This window comes from Tinamus guttatus, unplaced genomic scaffold (assembly GCF_059628265.1).
Source record: "Tinamus guttatus ecotype Peru unplaced genomic scaffold, ASM5962826v1 Tinamus_guttatus_pri_ptg000356l, whole genome shotgun sequence".
NCBI lineage: Eukaryota > Metazoa > Chordata > Aves > Tinamiformes > Tinamidae > Tinamus > Tinamus guttatus.
In genome coordinates this window covers 3725873-3743998 of record NW_028288890.1, presented here as the reverse complement: position 1 = coordinate 3743998, position 18126 = coordinate 3725873, and the positions used below count along the sequence as shown (strand labels likewise).

The following is an 18126-nucleotide window of genomic DNA, read 5'->3' as shown; positions in this document are numbered from 1 at the left end:
TTTCTGTACTGCATCTTCAAAGTTGCTGTCAGCTGCTTGATTAACCTCTCAAAGCACTTAAATTCACCAGGTCCTGCGGAAGCAGGTGCTGTTAAAATGAAGGTTTATGGTTGTTCCTTTTTCTTGGTCTCGGTTGCTCGCAGCAAGACTGAAGTGCTCTTTGGACTCCCGTTTAGTCTCCATGTCTCGGGGAGCCCCTGTGCTCTGCAGCAGAGGGACTCTGAATTTCTGCAGTGCAGGGTTGGAGCCACTGTCCTGTTTCCAGCTCTCGCTCGACCACAAACCGCAGCTCCTGCAGCCTCCTCCGATGCAGCGAGTGAGCGCGAGCTCCGAACGCGCTGCGGCAGCTGGTAGCACGTGGCGCTGGAGGGGGTGCGTGGATGGGGGCAAGGGGGGACTTGGGGCTCCTCCTGGGGAACAGCAGCTCGTGGGGACTGAACCGGAGCAAGGCTGCTGTGCAGCAAAGGGACTTGTTTGACAGGGGAGCTCGCTCTGGTGGGGGTGACACTGTCACTGATGTTGGCGCTGTTTGCAGGGACCAGCCCTTTCCCAGAATCACAGAATTGTTAAGGTTGGAAGGGACCTTTCATGCCACCTTTGATGGGACCATGATGCATGGTGAAGTGAGGCCCTGCCCCAACAACTATAGGTGAGTGCAGTACCTGCAGTGCAAGGGGGAGGGAGCAGACTGTCCCCTGCTGCCCCCCGAGGCTCGGGGCGTCCTGCGCAGTGTCCTGCAGCGAATCTGTGGCAGAACGAAGGAGAAACCCTTGATCCGGCCCCAGGAGCTACCAGGCAGAAAACCACTGAGACACCCATCTGCTGATGGGTCTGCTCACAGGGACACCCCGGGCCGGAGGAACCTGGTACGACAGGAAAAAAATGAGAGGGACCTGATTCACCAAGGGAGAAACTGCTGCAAGAGCCGGGGAGAGGAGGCCTCGAGAAGCACCGTGCTAACACAGCTATAACTTGGCGTGTCACTGAAACCGCGCGCTTCAGGACTCCCACACCGGCCAAGGCCGGCTGCTGGACATCCAGGAAGAAAGGCAGCCTGCGAGGGAGTATTTCCAAAGAGGGGAGATACAGACGTCAGGGCATCCCCTGGAGGGACATGAAATACTATATTCTCCAGCACACGAGGCACTGCTGCTTTGACTCATCCTATTGCCTGATGAAGTCTTCTGTGGGGAAAGAAAAAAAAAAGTTTTGTAATAATTATGTGTCTCAAAGTAGAATTTATTATTAACCCCAGCACTTAAAACATCACCGTGTGGCTGCCTGGCTTTTTGCACCCCCAGCTGGAAGGTGTCTATGCCGGTCCTTTGGTTTCAGAGCTCTTGAAAGGCGCTTGGATGGTTGGTCTCCCTGACGTCCTGTCCCTGTGAACGGAGAGCAGACGTTAGAGCTGTGTATGAGACGGCAGTAAGTGCTTCAGCTCCTCTGGGGGGAACGGCAGCCCCTTCTGCAGGAAGCCCTTGACCAGGACTGTTCCAGCTCGCAGCCCTCACCAAGGCCACCCTGGTGCTGAGTGTGGCAAACAGCAGAGCTGTTGGGGAAAGCAGCTTCTGGAGGCACCGCGAGGATGCGAGAAGGCGGCAGCCGCGTGTCCGCGCGGGCACGGCTCCCCACGCCGTGCCGAGAGCTGCCGGTGGGAACCCCGCGGGCGGCGCGGAGGGCGCAGGGGCTCAGCGTGGAGCTGCTCGCACCAGGCGTGTTTTCAGCTGGATGTTTGCTCAGGCAGAGCCCAGGCAGGAGCGAAGCGGCCAAGCTCTGCCCTCAGGTCCAAGCTGTCTCGTGTGGAGCTGGGGAACAAGCGGCTGGGTTGGTGCCGCTGCTGCAGCGTGGCCCAGCGGGAGAGGAGCTTGCGGGGGCACGGGGGAGCTGGGGGCTGAATTAGCGCTGCTCTTCAGAGGGAGCCCATGGCAGCGAGGCGCCTCCTCGGCGTGTCCGCCCAGGGAGGCAGCGCGAGGAGAGCAGACAAGAGCTGCAAGAAGGTGGCTTTCACGAGCGAGGCTCGCGGGGGTGATGACAGAGGGGCTGGTTTCTCTCCAGGAATGAACAACCCTCTTGTTATTCAAAGAAATGAAGCCACATTTGTGTGAAAGGGAAACTCCCCCCGCCTTCTCCCATGTGTTCTGCAGACTCCGTCAGCCCTTGTAGCAGGGCCTCTGCCCGTGCTAGGGCCCGGGTGGCCGTGCGGAGCCCCCAGCAGAGCGGCAGGGTGCAGCAGCAGCGCCCAGCCCGTGCCAAGGGGAGCCCAGACCGCGAGCCCTGCAGCCACCTCCTCCCCTTGCCTGCCTTGGAGGTGTGCTGGGAACCCGGGGGTCACCTGCGCCAGCACAGGGGGCTGATTTGGCACAGAGTGACTGCTAGGAGAGGAACCTGCGGCGCAGCCAGTTACCTAAAGCAATGATCACCCTTCCTCCAGCACCAACTCCTGCCCAGCCCGGCTTGGCTCTGTTTGTTCTCGAGCCGCAGCCCTGCTGAAGGGCCCAGCAGGTCACGGACGCATTTAACTGCCCAGCTGCAGTGTCGCGCGCAGCACAGGGCGGCCAGAAGCTCCTCGGGGCTGCTGCACGGGGCTTCCAGCACCCAACCCGGCTCATGCTGCACACAGGGGCAAAAGCTGAAGGAGAAGTGTCTTTTCTGAGCCAATACTGAGAGAAGCTGGCGCAGGGGATGCGCTGCCTCGTTTCAGGCGCCCGGGTCCGTTGCAGCCCCTGCCCCGGTGCCCCGCAGCTCCTGCCCGCTGCTCAGCGAGGCCCAGGCTCCACACTCGATATTCCCTGGCCGCGGCGGGGGGCGGCCGCTGTCCCCCGGCTGCAGCGTCGCTGCCCCTCGGTGCCTGCCCGCGCGGTGTGTCCTGGCTGACCCAGGCGGGCAGGCGGCCGGGCCGGGGAGCCGGGGCACAGGAGCTGCCTGTTCCCCCGGCCAGAGGGCGACGGAGGCTGTTTGGAGCCACCACGCTGCAAACGAGGGGCTTCGAGCCCCGCTGCTCCGGCAGGCCGGGACAGGCAAGGGGCTGCGGGGCCGCGGGGGCTCCCGCTGGGCTCAGCCCGCGCGGGAGGAGCCGTCGCGGCCGCCAGGCGGAGCTGCGGGCAGGAGCTGCGGACCGGGGCTGCCGCCCGGGGCCGCGCAGGGCGGCGGGGCCGCGCACGGGCTCGGCACGGAGGCCGTTGCCGCCAGAGCGCTGCCACCGCCCCGGCCACGACACGGTCACCGCCACGTCCACCGGGACGGCCCTGGCCAGGCCACCACCCTGGCCTGGTCGCCACCCTGCAGCAGCCACTGCCATGACCTGGCGGCTGCCATGGGCTGCCCATTGCCACCAGCCGGTCCCCACCGCAGCCCGGCCACGGCCACGGCCCGGCCACCGTGACTACCTGCCCGCCGCGGCGGCCTGGCCACCCCCTGATGGCGGCCGGGGCCCGGCCGCTGTGGCTGCCCAGCCGCTGCCGTGGCGCGGCCCCAAGCGCGGCACAAGGTCCCGGCTCCCGGGGCAGCCCGTGCCCGTTCCGCCGGCCCGGCCACCGCCGCAGGGAAGGAGCGGGGCCCCCTCCCCTCCTGCCCCGCTGCCTCCAGGGGACAAGCGGCTGCCGCGGCGGGTCCCGGGGCCCGTCCAGCTGCGCTCCCCGCTGCAGCCCGGGGGCCGCCCGGCCGCGCGCCCCATCCCCGCGCGTGGGGCCAGGCTCCCTCCCCCCCCCGCCCCATCCCCGCGCGTGGGGCCAGGCCCCGCCCGCTGGCCCCGCCCGCGGCGCATGCGCCGCCCCGCGCGCGCCGCCCGCCCGGCCCCTCCCCGCGCGGGGCGCAGAGCGGCGGCGCGGGCCGAGGCACCATGAAGGACCGGACCGGGGAGCTGCGCGCGGTGAGCGGCGGCCGGGGCAGCGCGGGCCCCCGGGGACCCCTCCGCCCCCCGCGCCGCCGCCTCGCCCCGGACCGGCGCTTCCCGCCGCCCCCGGCATCGGCGGCGCTGGGGAGGGGGGAGGAGGCCGCCTCGCGGGGCCGCGGGACACGGGCGCGGCCGGGGTCCCCCGGGGCGGCCGGTCGCGGGGCTCTGGGCTCCTGCAGGCTGCTCTGCCCGTGTCAAGCCGCGCATCCCTCCGCCCTCCTCCTCCCCGTGCCTGTTTTTGTGTGTTTTCTTTTTTTATTATTTTTTTTTCCTTTCCAGACGCCGGTGCCTCGCTGTCTTTTTCAAACGGGTGTGTTTTTCGCCGTGGCCCGGTTGCCGCGGGGTGGCTGCGCTGGCTCCGGCGGGTCGCTCCGGGCCGCGCCGCCGCTGAAGGGCATCATCCCTCGCTCCCCGCTCCAGCCCCTGCCTGTGCCGCCGCGTGATGAACCTGCCCGGGGGACCGATGTGGCCGCCACCTCCCCCGGCCTTGTCATATTTATCGATCGCCTTCGATCTGGGGACGAGCCCCGCGCGGCAGGGCAGGGGAAGGGGCTTCTCCCCCGGTTTCTGTGGCCGGCAGGGCTGGTGCCGCCTGCCTGACATCAGCCTGTTGTTTTCGTGCCCCTTTGGTCCTCGATGTTTTGCCTTTTCATCCTTTTCGGTCTGCTGATGTCATCCAGCTAAGGAAAAGCCCGGAACTGCAGAGCGTTTTAGGTGCTTTTTCCTTCTCTCCAACCCTGCAGCCAAAACCCGTTTCCCACTCCCGTCCCCCCTTTCCTTGTTCCTGCAGTAACCTTGTGTTTGAAGGTGCTTCACATAGTAACGAAGTGGTGCGGACGGCTACGCTGAGGTCAGCTGAGTGTCAACCTGGCGTTTCACCGCGCTCCTAAAAATAACCGCGCTCGGCTCTGCCGCTTCGAGCTGGGTACCGGGCAGCACGGTTTTTGTTAACGGGCAGCACGGTTTTTATTAAGGCCGGCCGGTTTTTAGCATCTTTGTGGGAGCCACAGCGGGCACTGGACACAACTCCAGCCTGCATTAATGTGCCAGGAGAACAGCCCTCCTGCCTGCGCGCGATGAAGCGGCCCTGGCCTCTCTGCCCTGTTCAGACTGGGCTCCTGGGCAGCGAGGAGAGCGGGGGCTGCGGCGGCCGCTCGGTCTCAGGGTGCCCCTGTGCTCGTTGGCTTTAGCTGTTGGCAAGGGCTGAAGTGGGGCCTGACGGTTACAGTGGCTCTGTTGGGCTGTGGTGGGAGTTGAACGTGTCGCTGTCCCTTTGCTGCTCCCTGCCCCTCTGCCGGAATTGGCCGTGGTGGAACAGTGTGCGGAGATGCGCCGTGCCGTGCCGAGCCGTGCCAAGCCATGCTGCAGCCCTGCACCTTCTCCTGGCTCGTGGCTACGTGGTCCAGCCCGCTGAGAAGGGCGACTTGAGCATCTCCCAGAGCCCGCGGTGAAACCTGGAAGGCCCACGTGCTGCACAGGGTCTCCAGGTGAAATCCTGAAGCGAGATTTTTCTTGGGTGCTGCTCCACCACCCAGAGGGAGGGTGCGTGTTGCAGGAAGGGGTGGGAAGCGTTGAAAAATGAAACAAGAGATAAGCCAAATAGTTGGGAGAACTTCTGATGTGGAGGACAACGAAGGCTCTGGAGAGAGCCCGCTTGCATGGCCTTGTCCAGAAAACGTCAGAAATACAGAGCTCTTCCATGTTCCTGTGATGAATGTGGGGAAGCGGCAGGTGGGTGGAGATGCTTGAGGAGGAAGGGACTATATATATGTGTATATATATGTATATATATATATGTTAAGAAACGCACCCTTTCTGCTCAGTTAAAGTAATTGGAAAGCAGCCAAGGCAAGGGAGTCTTATCCATGCACAGTGCAGACTGTGAAATAAAATCAGAAATAGGCTTTTAAATAATAATAGTAAAAAAAAAAAAAGAACCAGCCCCATGAATGTCCTGTTGGCAGCCAGTGCTGGCTGAGAAGTGATACTAATGGGTATTTTAAAATCTCTGCATATCTTAAAATATAATAACAAAAAAAAAAGGCGCTTTAGAGTCTACTTTGCTGCTGCTTCTTATTCCGTTTTTTTTTTTTAATATAGTTTGACGTGTGATGATGGTAAAGGCCGGGAGCGCGGCGGCCCCTGCCTCCCCGCGTCTCCCTCCTCGCGCCGTCACGTCCCGCACGTCTGCGGCGGGGCGGCCGCGGGGCGCGTGTCCCCGTGCGTGTCCCCGCGCGTGTCCCTGCGCGTGTCCCTGCGTGTGGCCCTGCGCGTGTCCCCGCGCGTGGCCCTGCGCGTCCCGCGCGCTCGGCCCGGCCGCGCTCCCCGCGGGCAGCGCGTGGGCGCCGGCAGCGGACGCAGCCCCGGGCGGGACGGGGCGCGCGGAGCCTCGGGGCGCTGCCTGGGCCGCGCGGGAGGCGGCGGCTGAACGACGCTGTTTGCAGCCTTGCTGCTGCTGTTGGCTCGGGAGATCCTCTAAGGAAGGACGTTGAGGCTTTTGTGTGTGTGTTTTTTGGAGCTAAGGAAGAGGCGCAGGGTTTCCACTGCTGAGCAGAACCAAGAGTTTCCTGCCTTATTAGCATGTTTTCCAGGGCCCTTGAAATTCAAAATGCAAATTTGGGATCCTCTGAACCTTTGGACCCTGCTTGTCTTCAGGCTCCTTCTCACGGGAAGGGTGGCCACGTTCCCTGCTCTGTCCAGCCTCAGGACAGAACACAACTCGTGGACACTCTGTTGTGAAGGAGAAACGTCTCGTGCACCTGATCATGAGAGGTGCCTGTGTTGAAAGCCACAGAGCTTTGCACTGAGCCTGTTGCTGTGTTAAGATTGGAGCAGTAAACCTGTTCATCCTGCACCTGGATTTGGCCTTCCGCTCGAGGAGCAGAGGGTTGCTTCTGCCCTGTGTGCTTCCTTGCATCAGGTTCTCTTCCCAAGCCCGTATGGTACCAGCTTTGGGCTTTATTTTTGGCGTACTTTTGGAGCCAGGTCGTTTCATTCTTGCGCTGCCACTTCGGCAGAGCTGGGATTTGTCCTCGTGCTTCTGAGCCAGAACAACGGAGGAAATGAGCTCAGCCTTGCCGAGTGAGTAGATTCGAAGTGACATCTGCTAGGTCAGCCCCAGAGAGCGCTCGGTCTCCTGCAGGAGCTGCGGCAGCGCCGCGGGCAGCGCTCCATCTTGTCCGAGCAGGCGGCTCCGCGGTGCCCCCGCTGCTGACGGCCCCCGCGGGCAGAGAGCCCCTCGGTGCGGGCACGTGCGCCACGCGCCGTCACCGTGCGCCGCGGGGACGGGGACGGCCTGCGGCGGCCGGAGCGGAGCCCTCCCGGGAGCCGCTGGTGCAAAGCGTCGAAGGGGCTGGACGTGAGGGCGGCTGCGGCCGCGCTGGCCGTGCCGGGGACGGCGCTGCGGCCGGCCGGGCGCCGCGGGCATTGCTGCCCTGTGGCGCAGCCTCTGCACCGCCCGCGTTGGCGGCTGCGGCCGTTCCCCTTCCCAAACGTGCCCAGGCATAACCTGTCCCCCTGCAGGGTCTTGTTGCAGAGAGGCAGATGGGAGTTTTTTTTTTTTTTTCTGAAAAAAAAAAGAACTTGTTTGGGGGAAGAGCCCTGACACACAACTTTTTGATTTAGGCTGCTCTTGTGCTGGGCTCTCTGAAGCTGTACAAGGGGCTGCTGGATGATCAAGAGCCCTGGTCCCGTTCGGAGGCTCTGCCGCGTGTGCGAGGCCTTTGCTGTCCCATGGCTGTGGGGACAAAACACGAAGGAGGCCGCAGGGAGGCCAGGGGTGACGGCTGCGTGTTGGACTGCAGGAGTCCGGTCGTGGTGTTTTGTCCTGTTTGTGAGATGACAGCCCCATTTGTGTGAGGCTTTTGAGCTTTCAGTGCATAAAACGGGTCCAAATAGCAAAAGAATTACAAATGATGTGTTGAAAGAGAGACCAAGGAGGTGACCTGTTCAAATACGAGACTGTGAAAGACATTGGGAGTTCTGGTCCCTGATGGCTGGGTGCCCTCTCTTTAGGGGTGGCGGTGGTTGTTATTTTGCTGTAATTCTCTCTGGTTGCTTCCCCACTTTTGCAGAAATGAAAAAGGGCCCAGGAATTGCAGAGCGCTGTGGGACAACAGCTGGAGCAGGAGGAGGAGGCCTCGGGGAGGCACCTGGCCTGGGGGCAGCGACGGGGCTGGGCCGCGCGCCCTGGGGCCCTAGGACAGGATTCCTCGTGCAAAACTGGCACGATTAAGAAATGTGAGACTGGATGTTTGGGCGCACAGGACTCTGCTGTGAACAGCCAATTAGCAGAAGATCCAATAGTTGCAAATTTTTGGTGTCTGTATTAGGCTGCAAGTCTCTAATTGGGCTGAGAAAGACCATTTATCGGTTGACAGATCCTTTCCCTGTTTCGTACCAAAATGTGTTCGCCTGATGTCTTATTTTGCAATTACACGACCCTGGGGAAATGTTCTTTAAGATGCTTAAGTAGATATTGCCTGAATAGCACATTCAGGTGCAGAGGAGAGAGATTTGGCAAGGAGACCACACTTACGGGATGGAGTCCAGGCCTAACAGATTTCAGCGTTGGCAGAAGTTTCCCCAGTGTGACAAGGACCTTCCTTAGAAATGGTATCAGAAGGAGAAAAAAAGCAGTTTGTACCCAGATGGAAATACAAATGACCTACTTACCAGAGGGAGGTGGGAGTGGAGAACGCCGTTTTTGATGGAGTTTCTTCTCTCGCTTCAGAACTGCGGTTTGATTCTGTGGTAAGGGTGACTTGTTCGGTACCAGCAGTCCCTGTCCAGCCCTTTTTGCTCCGCAGGGAGTTCTTGCTGGTGGGTCTGTCTTGCTGTGGGTCCTTCTATGGTTGCGTGGGTTTTTTAGAGCCACTCGAGGTTCCGCAGCGTGAACCTTGCAGGGCGTTTGCTTGCTGAGCAGAACCGTCACGTGTTTGGAGTCGCACACGAGGAGGTGTCTGTCAGATCAAAGCTGCAGTCGTGGCTTGTTACCACAGCCCTGTACAAGGGGGTTTTCAAGTTTCTGGGCACCTTTTGATTGGGTCGAAAACCTTGTCCTGCTTAAACAGATACTACCTGAGAACATCACATGCCATTTCCAGATAAGGAGCAGTGGCCCAAACCACAGGTAAGGTCTTAACTAGAAAGCCCCAGCGACAGGGATGTGTTTTAGCCTTCCACCAGCGTGTCCCTGATGTTTTCAATGTTGGCGGATGCCGAGACACCACCATCGTTCACCCCAGCAGGCTGCAACTCCTAGTTCCTCTCCGCTTTGTGTCCTGTTGGAGTGTTGCCTCCTGCCTGGGGCAGTCGGGGGTAGGTGTGTGTTTAAAAAACAAAAGGAGAAGGAAGGCCAGAGGGCAGCAACAGGTTTGGAGCCACCACCTTCCTGCTTCTGCAGCACCTGGAACACCCTGGGGTCCAAGTTGCACATGACAGCTTGGAGCAAGGCCCTGCTCTAACTCTTGTCATTAATAATGTGGTGCTGCTTGTGCAGGTGATTTCTCTCTTCTGGACATAATTATGAAGTTGACCAAAATTGTTCCTTTTAGCAGGGGTCATGTGCCCTTACTCTTCGTCTTGGCGGTGACGTTTTTGTAGGACCAGTTTTACCAACCCCAGGAATTCAGAACTCACTGTTGATGCTGAAAATCATATTTTGTCTTTTTTAATACTAAATTCTTCTAGGTTTTAACCTTCTTAGTGCCATGTCATGCTTCCAAGTGCTTCTCCTTGGCCAAATATTCACATAAATAATTTAGTCTCTCTTCTCCCAGTCCGTGTGGGAAATGGCAGGTCAGGTGGCGGGCAAAAGCCATCTACTCAACCTCACACATCCGTAGTGCTTGCAGGTCCATGATGCAGTTGTGCAGACCCGCTTTAGAGTCAGTGGAAGGAAGAGGACACCCCTAAACCCGGTGGGTATGAGTTATGTCCCAGGAAATGGTGCATTTTAGCTGGTGTGTATGGCTGCCTGGCTGAGCCCCAGAGCAGAGTGGGGTCTGCGAGTCAGCGGCGGCTGTCAGGAGTCCTGGGTGGACACATGGGAGGTGCAGAGGGACTGAGCTAGAAGCTCGAAGGCCTCGGGAGCTCTGCTTTTGAGGGTGAGCTTTGCAACGAGTGTCTCTGGCTCCTTCTTGGCCCTGCTGCCTCTCCTGGGCCTTGCCCGGCAGTGTCCGCGGGCCCTGCTTGCCCCCTGCCCTGGGGCTGGGGCTCTGCTCCCGGTGCCCTCTGCCTCCTGCTCCGGAGGGAAGGTGGAAACTCCTGCTGCCTCCGGCCACGTGGAGCTGCTCCGGCCCCTGCTCTGCTGGAATCACGGTTAGGAAGGTGGTGCCTCCTGGGACGCTGCTCTCATGGATGCGAGGAGCTGCTGGAAGGACGCTCCTCTGCACGAACGTGTCTGCGGTCCGGCTGCACCACGGGCAGCTCAAACCATCTCCTGCCCTGTGGCCGTGTCTCCGGGGCGGCTTCCTCTTGTTCCCTAGCAGCCCCTGGGGAAAATCAGGAGGAGGTGGTGACACACGGGCGCTTCCCTGCTCCCTGCGCGCTCCTCCGCCGTGCGTGGGATGAGAGCTGCCTGCTGCTCTGCCTTACCAGAGGCTTCTCCTCCTCCTCTAAGTCCCTAGAGCTTTCCCAGCATTTTAAGCCAAAGAGGACAACATACTTGGGTAATAAAATCAGTTTTCTTGTTAACTCACAAGTGAGGAATTATTATATTGGGTTAAAGAAGAGCGTGTGGATTTTGCCTCTGCCTCCCGCCTGGGCTGCCCTGGTGGGTGCAGCAGGGTGCAGGACGGGTTGTGGAGGGCAGCGAGGAGGCGCCTGCGCCAGCCCGTGCCCTGTGGGACGCACGGCAGCTCCGGCAGCAGCCTGGCTTGGTGGCACTGCCCGCGGTGTCCCCTTGGCCGTGCTGTGACGTGGTAGAGCAAAGCACGGCGTGTTTGCAGAGCTCACGTTGGGGTGGTGTGAAAACAGCAGCGGGTGCCGTGCGTTTGAAGTTGCACCCGTAGGCACTCGGCAGGAGCCGAGAAAGCAGCTGAAATCCCTTCTAGTCTTTAGGGGAGGTGGCGGGTGGCAGTGATGAGAGACCAGAGGCGCCTGTGCCACTGCAGGCCCCGGCCCTGGCAGGGGACACAGGCCTGCAAGGGAAGGGACACCGCTGTCCTTGTCTAGGTCTGCTCTGCCTGAGGGTCCTGGGGGTGACGGAGGACGGTGAATCCTGGGGAGCCCTCGGAGAAAATTCTCGGCCAGGTATCACAGGGTCTTTGTGACACTGGTGGAATCGGTGTGAATTTTAAAATACCCTTTGCTTCTGGAAACTCGATGCCACCCAGTTTGAAGCCAGACGAATAATGAGATGTTGCATTTCCAAGCCTTGCACGTTTGCTGTGCACAGGGTCTCTGAGACGTTTGAGCCGAAGGGATTTAGACTGGTTCCCGTTGTTTTAATTGCAAACGTCTTTGTCGCTGTTTGAGCTGCTCGGCTGCAATACAAATGTTTGTTTTGCTACGTATCTCCTTAGTTAACAAGATTTCTCAGGAAATATGCAAAATTATCACTACAGGCAGAACATGTACAGTAAGGCTCATTAAGCTAAGTACTGTGATAAATTGCTTCTTCCAGAAAATTACGTATATTAACAAAAAGGAGGAGAGCAAGCAGAAGTGCAAGACCAGGAAAGATGGAGTGTGCTGTAAGGTCCTGGCTCCAGATGGCTGTGGAAGGTGACCTAAGCTAACACACCAGGAAGGAAGCCTGCCTGCCCGTGGACCGTGGAGTCTGAAGGATAATTTAGAGCAGAAGCACGAGGAAGGGAAGAGAAGCAGAGGACGGCTTAGGGAGCAGAAGCCGAGCGATGCAGTGTGAATACCAAGCCAGGTACAGAGAGGCATAAGGGCCAAGGGACCTCGCTTAGACAGAGGAATTGTGAAGAGGAGCAATGTGGGAGCGCAGGGGATGGGGCCGTGGGGAACGGCAGGCGCAGGTGCTGCCAGCTCCCGCGTGTCCGGCAGGGCCTTGGGTGGTGGGCGCTGCCCAGGAGCCCCCGGGCGCCGTGTGGGGCTCCGGGCACTGGGGGTGCTGGAGGAGGCTCCTCTCCCTCGCGCCCCCGGCGCTCCCACAGCTGCATCCCCAGGGACAGTGGGGAGACCGTCCCGAAAGCGGGAGAGGTTACCTTGGTGCAACTGCTTCGGCCAAGAGCCCCTTTTGGATCCAGCGGTCAGCCAGTTTCTGAGCTGATACTGGGGGTATAACTGTGGGGCTGTGAACGGGCTTTGGTCCAAGACGCTGTCTGGCCCTTTCTTCTAGATGAGGGGAAAAACGGTTGCTCCTCGTAACATCGTGGCATGCAGGTAGTCCAAGTGCCTGCGGTTCTGTAGGTGGGAGGCTGGGGAAGGTCTGAAAGGACTGGCTGTTCTCCTGGAGAAGCTCTATGAAAGCCGGCAGGTCAAAGCGTGCAGGCAGTTCCTTGGAGATCTCCGTCTCGCATGGACCGTACCGCACCAGGAACTGCCTTGGCGTGGAGACCGAGCATCCTTTAGCAGGTCTGTCATAACTGGATCATTGTGGCTCTTTAGTTACTGCACCCATCCTTTTCTTGAGCATCATACCTGTGTTGTCCGGGTGGGATTTTGTAAATAACTGTTTTTTTTTGCTTTTGTATAACCTGCCTTGGATTGAGGAGATAGTTAAGGTAACCAGGCTGTTGTGTGGTTGTATCTATAGGTGGTGATGACCCACAAAATGATACTGTGAAAATTTCCATGGGAGCTGCTGATCTCTGTTCTGTGAACTTGATCCTCCCACCACGAGGCTTCCCTGTCTTGGTTGTTTTTTCCAGGCCTCTTAGAAGTAGTCGGGGGAGGCCTGGTGGTCTGTGGATGCCTGGGCCTCAAACCTGTTTCCCAGGCGTCTAGAGAGAAATGGGATATTTTTCCACTGTCCCATTGGGAGAGTTCTGGTTAGGGAGGTCTCACTTCCCACATTTTTCCACATTTTTCTCATTTTTCCACATTCATTTTCCACTGACAGATTAAGTCCCTCCAGACTGGAGGGGGAAAAAAGGCTTGTTTTTAGGCTGAAACATCTTCCTTTAGGTTTCAAATCTCATAATGGCCAAGCTGTAGTTTAGGCACTGGTGTTTCCATGGGGTGAAGGATAAAATTTGTCCGGATCCTTTTGGCAACCTAGAAGAAGCTGGTGGAAGGTCTGGCCAGCAGTGAACATTAAGAACTGATTTAGTTCTCCTGGTGAAGTGACTTTGGCAACTGCTCTTGTGAGGGAGAAGTCCCCGACCTTCTCAGGCCCAAGAAGGCCTGTGCATGACCCCTTTAAAGGAGGGAGGATTGCTTCACTGCAGGAATAACTGAGGGCATCCAAACCTGGGCGAGGCTAAATCCACACATCGATTTTTCTGGGAGACATGACCAGCCTTCCAGAGAAAGGCAAGTCACTCCTGTGCTGTCTCAGATAGCAGCACCGATCTTTTTTTAGGCATCTTTTCCGCTAAATGCAAGGACAGCAGTGCAGCACCCCCTGCAATGGTTTTGAAAGGCAAAAAAACTCTCCTGTCTTTTGCACCAAGCTCAGTTTTGGCAGAAAATATGAAGACATTGAACCATGCATGACCTATCCCTTTTTTTTTCTTTTTCCTTCCTTCAAGCAGGGTCTCTCGGGTGTTTTTGCCTCTGCGCGCTGCTCCGGGTGCCGGATTGCGCTTCCCGCCGGGTGCGTCCCGGGTGCCGTCAGCCCGATCCCGCGCGTGGCTGCGCCCGACACGCTGCTCTTGTGGACGGGCTCCATGATCTGATTCACAAAGCTACGAGGGCCGGCGTCTTTTCAGTACGTTCTTTGTTGCTAGGTTGTTGTGGGACCCCTGGTTTATAGAACCCCAACTCTCGCACTTGAAATTATTAAAGAGGCATTTAAAACTCGTTGGATTTTATGACAATGCTTTTCTTCAGCCGAAACAGGTGTTCTTATTTCTGTGACCTGTACAAAACCCTTAGGTTGCTTCTCAACTTTGACTTTGTTGTGTATATTGGAACAAAAGCAACCTGTAGAGCATCAAGATCCCCTGCAAAACGGGGCTAAGGTCCCTCCACACGATTTGGCTGTTGCCAGTGCAGTATTCCATGTTCAAGCAGATGCTTACAGATCCTGGTTTATTTTCACACTAACTACAAAGAAGAAGCCTCTGCCCGTGTCGCGGGGTGGCTTTTCAGACGTTCACTCCTTGGCCTGCGCTGTTTTTTCCGTCATACAGCAGTTTTGATGTCATGCCTGTGGCAAAGTTTCATTGAGTCGTTCTTTTTGTCTGCCGCTGCTTTCAGGCCTTCCACCGCGTGCTGTCAGCCTGCCAGTTTGCAGCGTATGAGACGACTGTTCATTTCGCTTTTCCAGAAAACATTCTAGCTTTGCCTTTGGGAGGATTAATGTCTCTCTTGGATGCTGGTTGGTTTTTCTCTAGGATTTGTACGAGACCTGAGCACCAAAGAAGTTGCATTAACATGTTTATAGCCAGTGTAATCTGTCTGAAAGGATGAACATTTTACAACCTTATTATTTTTTAACATGTAAAAGGGGCAGCGGGAGCTGCGGGGCGCGTTGCCTCCTGTGCCTGCAGCCTTTGCTTTCTCCTGGTCTCACCTGCAGCTTCCAGGTGCAGAACTGGCCTTGCGGTCGCGCTGCCGTCGCCAGAGCTCGGTGTCAGTGTTGGAATGCTGAGACCAGAGTGTGTTGAGGCTCTCGGAAAGCTTCTTTCTGCGCTCATCCTCGTGCCTCTGTAGGATTGTAGATGAGCAGAGAGCGCCTTCTGGGATGCAGAGGGAAGGTAACTGCGGCAGCGGTGCCGCTGCTGCTGCTGGCGCGAAGCTCCGGGCTGCAAAGGGGCTTTGTGAGAGCAGGGTTGGCTCCCGGCGTTGCGTGTCCAGGGTCCTGCCTGCTGGTGTCGGTGCCTGGGGCCGCTCGGGGCTCTGCGGCCGCGGTGAGTCCCGCGGGGCCGGGGGGGACCGTGCTCTGCCCTGCACGGAGCTGCCCCCGGGGTCGGCCCCGTCTCTCCCTGCCGGGCCTGCAGCCCCTTCCTCGTGTGAAGGGTGGGAGGGCAGGGAGGAGGGGGCCAAACGCTTCTCGGGGGTGGCCAGTGACAGGGTAAGGGGCACACACGGAAACCCAGGCAGTTCCACCTCCATGTGGGGAAGAGCTTCTTTGCTGTGAGCGTGCCAGATCCCTGGCACAGGCTGCCCACAGAGGCTGTGGAGGCTCCTTCTCTGGAGATCTTCAAACCTGCCTGGACGCCATCCTGTGCCCCGTGCTCTGGGTGTCCCTGCTGGAGCAGGGGTTGGACTGGGTGATCCCTAGAGGTCCCTGCCAGCCCCAGCCGTTCTGGGAGTCTGTGTGGGACACACGGCCTGGCATGGGAACGCAGGCACGGAGCAGGCGGCTGGGCCGGCAGCTCTCCTGGGAGCGGGTTGCGGCACGCAGAGCCGGTGCTCCTCAGCAGACCGAGCGCCCACGGCATCGCAGATGAGAACGAGAGGTTAGGGCAGTCGGTGGAGGCCGGCAGCATCCCTGCGCGACGGCGGGTAACCCTGGGTCAGGGCGAATGCTGCATTTCAGGGAGCAAAACAGCAGAGCTGCACGGCGCGATCTTCCCGGGGAGTTGGTGCATTTGATTTGAAATGGTTCCTGCAGCTTTCAAAGGGGAGGCTATTTTAAAAACCAGCTGCAGATGATGTTGATGTGGAGAAACAAGTGCAGTTCATCGGGGTCAGCAGTCAGCCTCTCTGCTTTGGCGTGTGATGGGGAGGCAGCCCGCGCTCGGGGGGTAGGAGCGCACCACGTAGTGCCATCCCGAGGTAAACACGGAGCCATCGGAACGTGCGGCTCAGCTTTTCTCCAATATCTGAAAATAAATCCGTGCCCCAAGAAGGACAAGTAGGGAAGAGCCTCGGGCAAAACGAAGGTCTGTGGAGATAAGTAACATCTCATAGTTCACTGAATTCCTTATACTCCTACCCGAGTCCAGTCTATTCTGGGTATCTAAAATGTTCCTACCATGATTGAGTCTCTCTCCTGCGTATCTTTGGGGAGTTGCTTTTCTATTTTTTTTTTGTGGGGGGGACAGTGGCATTATGAACGTAGGGTCAAGAAGTCATTGCTGCAGAACGTGGACTCTTAGTAAATCTATCCCCTGTAGCTTAATAGAGCCACACGCAATAAAACCTTCCCCAGGGTAGAAGAACGTCAAGAAATTAATTTCAGGTGAATTAAGTCCGTGTGCTGTTTTCATTTAAATTGCTCTTTAGCCAGAATTGCAAGGGTGCGAAGTACTCACTGTCGCATCGTTGCCTTTCTGGTGGATCCTTTCTGGAATGAGAGGAGCGCGTGAGCCAGGTCCTGTCCTGTGTGTGACTGCTGCCACCTCTGTCACCCTCACGCTTGCTCCTGGGAGTTAAATGCAGTGCAACATTCCTGCCCCTGGAAGTGAGTTTAGGAGCTCACCAGTGCTCGGCTAAACTGCCTGGGCTTCGTGCCAAAGGTTGGTAACGTAATTCTGCAGTAATGAAAGTGAACACCTAAGGACAAAACTCTCTTGGAAACCTCGTTATCCCTTGTGCTGCTCGAGCTGGAAATTTGAAACGCTTCCCGACTCATGTAGCTACTGATGAATGTGCAAGTCTATCTTTTGGCTTGAGCTTTATTCATCAAAAAGTCTGAAATGTGGGCTGATTTGGGCAAATAATGGAATTGAATACAACTAAATTACAGCCAGTGAGGACTGTAAGATATCTGGGTTGTTGAGGTTGTTGCTCATCTCTGCAGAGCCGCTCTCGCTCTCTGGGGCAGAGCTTCCAGAGGCCCTTCTTGTTCTTAGCCTTGACGTCGCCGCCTTGAAAAGGGCCCTAAGCCGGACTTCTGGCTTTGCACACGTGGAGTTGGAGCACGGGGGAGCTTAGGCTGCTGCCAAGCTCTAACCATAGCCCTGGGCTGAACGGGAAATCCCCATCCCAGGCCGTGGTGGGTTTTCAATGGGTTGGAGACCTGTGGTTGGCCTGAGCCCTGTTTGCAGAGCTGTGCTGGGCGCAGCAGAGCTTCGCGCGCCGTTAGACCAGGGTGTTTGCAGGGAACTTGGCATCCGTGATCCTTACTGTGTGACTCAGAAGGTTTTAAGGTGGCCAAGCAGAGGGTTTCCTCACAGCTCCCTGCAGAATTATTCCACCCTCACCCGTCTTCTCAGCCCGGCACTCGGAGCGCGTGCGTTGCTGGGCTCCTCCGTGCGGATCGAGGGCCGGCACGAGCTCTCTGCTGGCGCCCGGAATATTCCGGGCTCTTGGACTCAGTAAGGAAAAGGAGCGACCCGATTTTGCCCTCGCCGCGGGCTGCTCCCCCTCTGCGTGAACGTGGGGTTGGGCTGCAGCCCGCTCCCCTCGCGGGCAGGAATTGGCTTTCCAAGCAGAGGCAGAAGCGGCTCGCAGGGTTCGCATCTCACGGGATGCTTTGGGTTTTGCTATGTAAAATGCAGTCGCTTGACAAGGAAAGTCGAGCCCCACATGGCTGAAATTTCTCAGCCTGGGGCAGGATCCGCTGAAGGGAAAGGATTCACCCGGGAAACGAGGATGGAGAGTAGTGGACTGCATCTGTTAGGGCTTGTTTCTAATTAAGTTAAGGGCTCTTAGAAGGGGGTTGCAGCTGTTGTGGCTTTTTTTTTTTTTTTTTTCTTTTTTTCGTCTTGTCCTTTGAGCTTTTGCAGAGCTTGTGTTACCACGTTTGGGAAAGCAGGGAAAGGCAGTCGCTGTCCCAGCCCCATGAGTGGCACGAGGGCTGCAGGGAGGCTGCCCTTCTGCCAGGAGCGAGGAGCCCAGTTTGGGGACGGCCCTTTGGCGTCTGGTTTGTGGCAGCCGTGGGAGCCTGCACGAAGCTGGGGTTAGCCTGGGTCTTTCCTAAGAAAGACTGAGCTTGAACTGTCCCACGTGTCCCTTATAAGGCCTGTGGGAAGGACCAGTGTGGGCCTTGGTGTCTTGATGCCGTCCTGCCGGGGCAGCGGGGCAGCATCCTCTGCGCGCGTCTCCCCTCTGCACCCAGCGAGACTCTGCTGCACCGGTCCACGGGTGCATCCAGGATGGCTCAATTCACCTCCAAAACAGCGTGGGGGATAACGCCTGGTGCTAAATAACAGAGACCTCGTGAGTGTCCCGCTGCGGAGCTCCCGGCTGCCGCCCTGGGCCTGTGG

At 58.2% G+C, this 18126-nt stretch overlaps 1 protein-coding gene across 1 annotated transcript in view; it reads left to right on the top strand.

Moving 5' to 3' along the window:
- STX1A (syntaxin 1A) overlaps nt 1-18126 on the top strand; it is a 213356-nt gene that overhangs the window by 111871 nt on the left and 83359 nt on the right. The window contains exon 2 of the mRNA XM_088530122.1: nt 3835-3868. Within this exon, the coding sequence (XP_088386248.1) occupies nt 3839-3868 (30 nt within the window). The 5' untranslated portion in view covers nt 3835-3838. The remainder of the gene's footprint in view (nt 1-3834; nt 3869-18126) is intronic.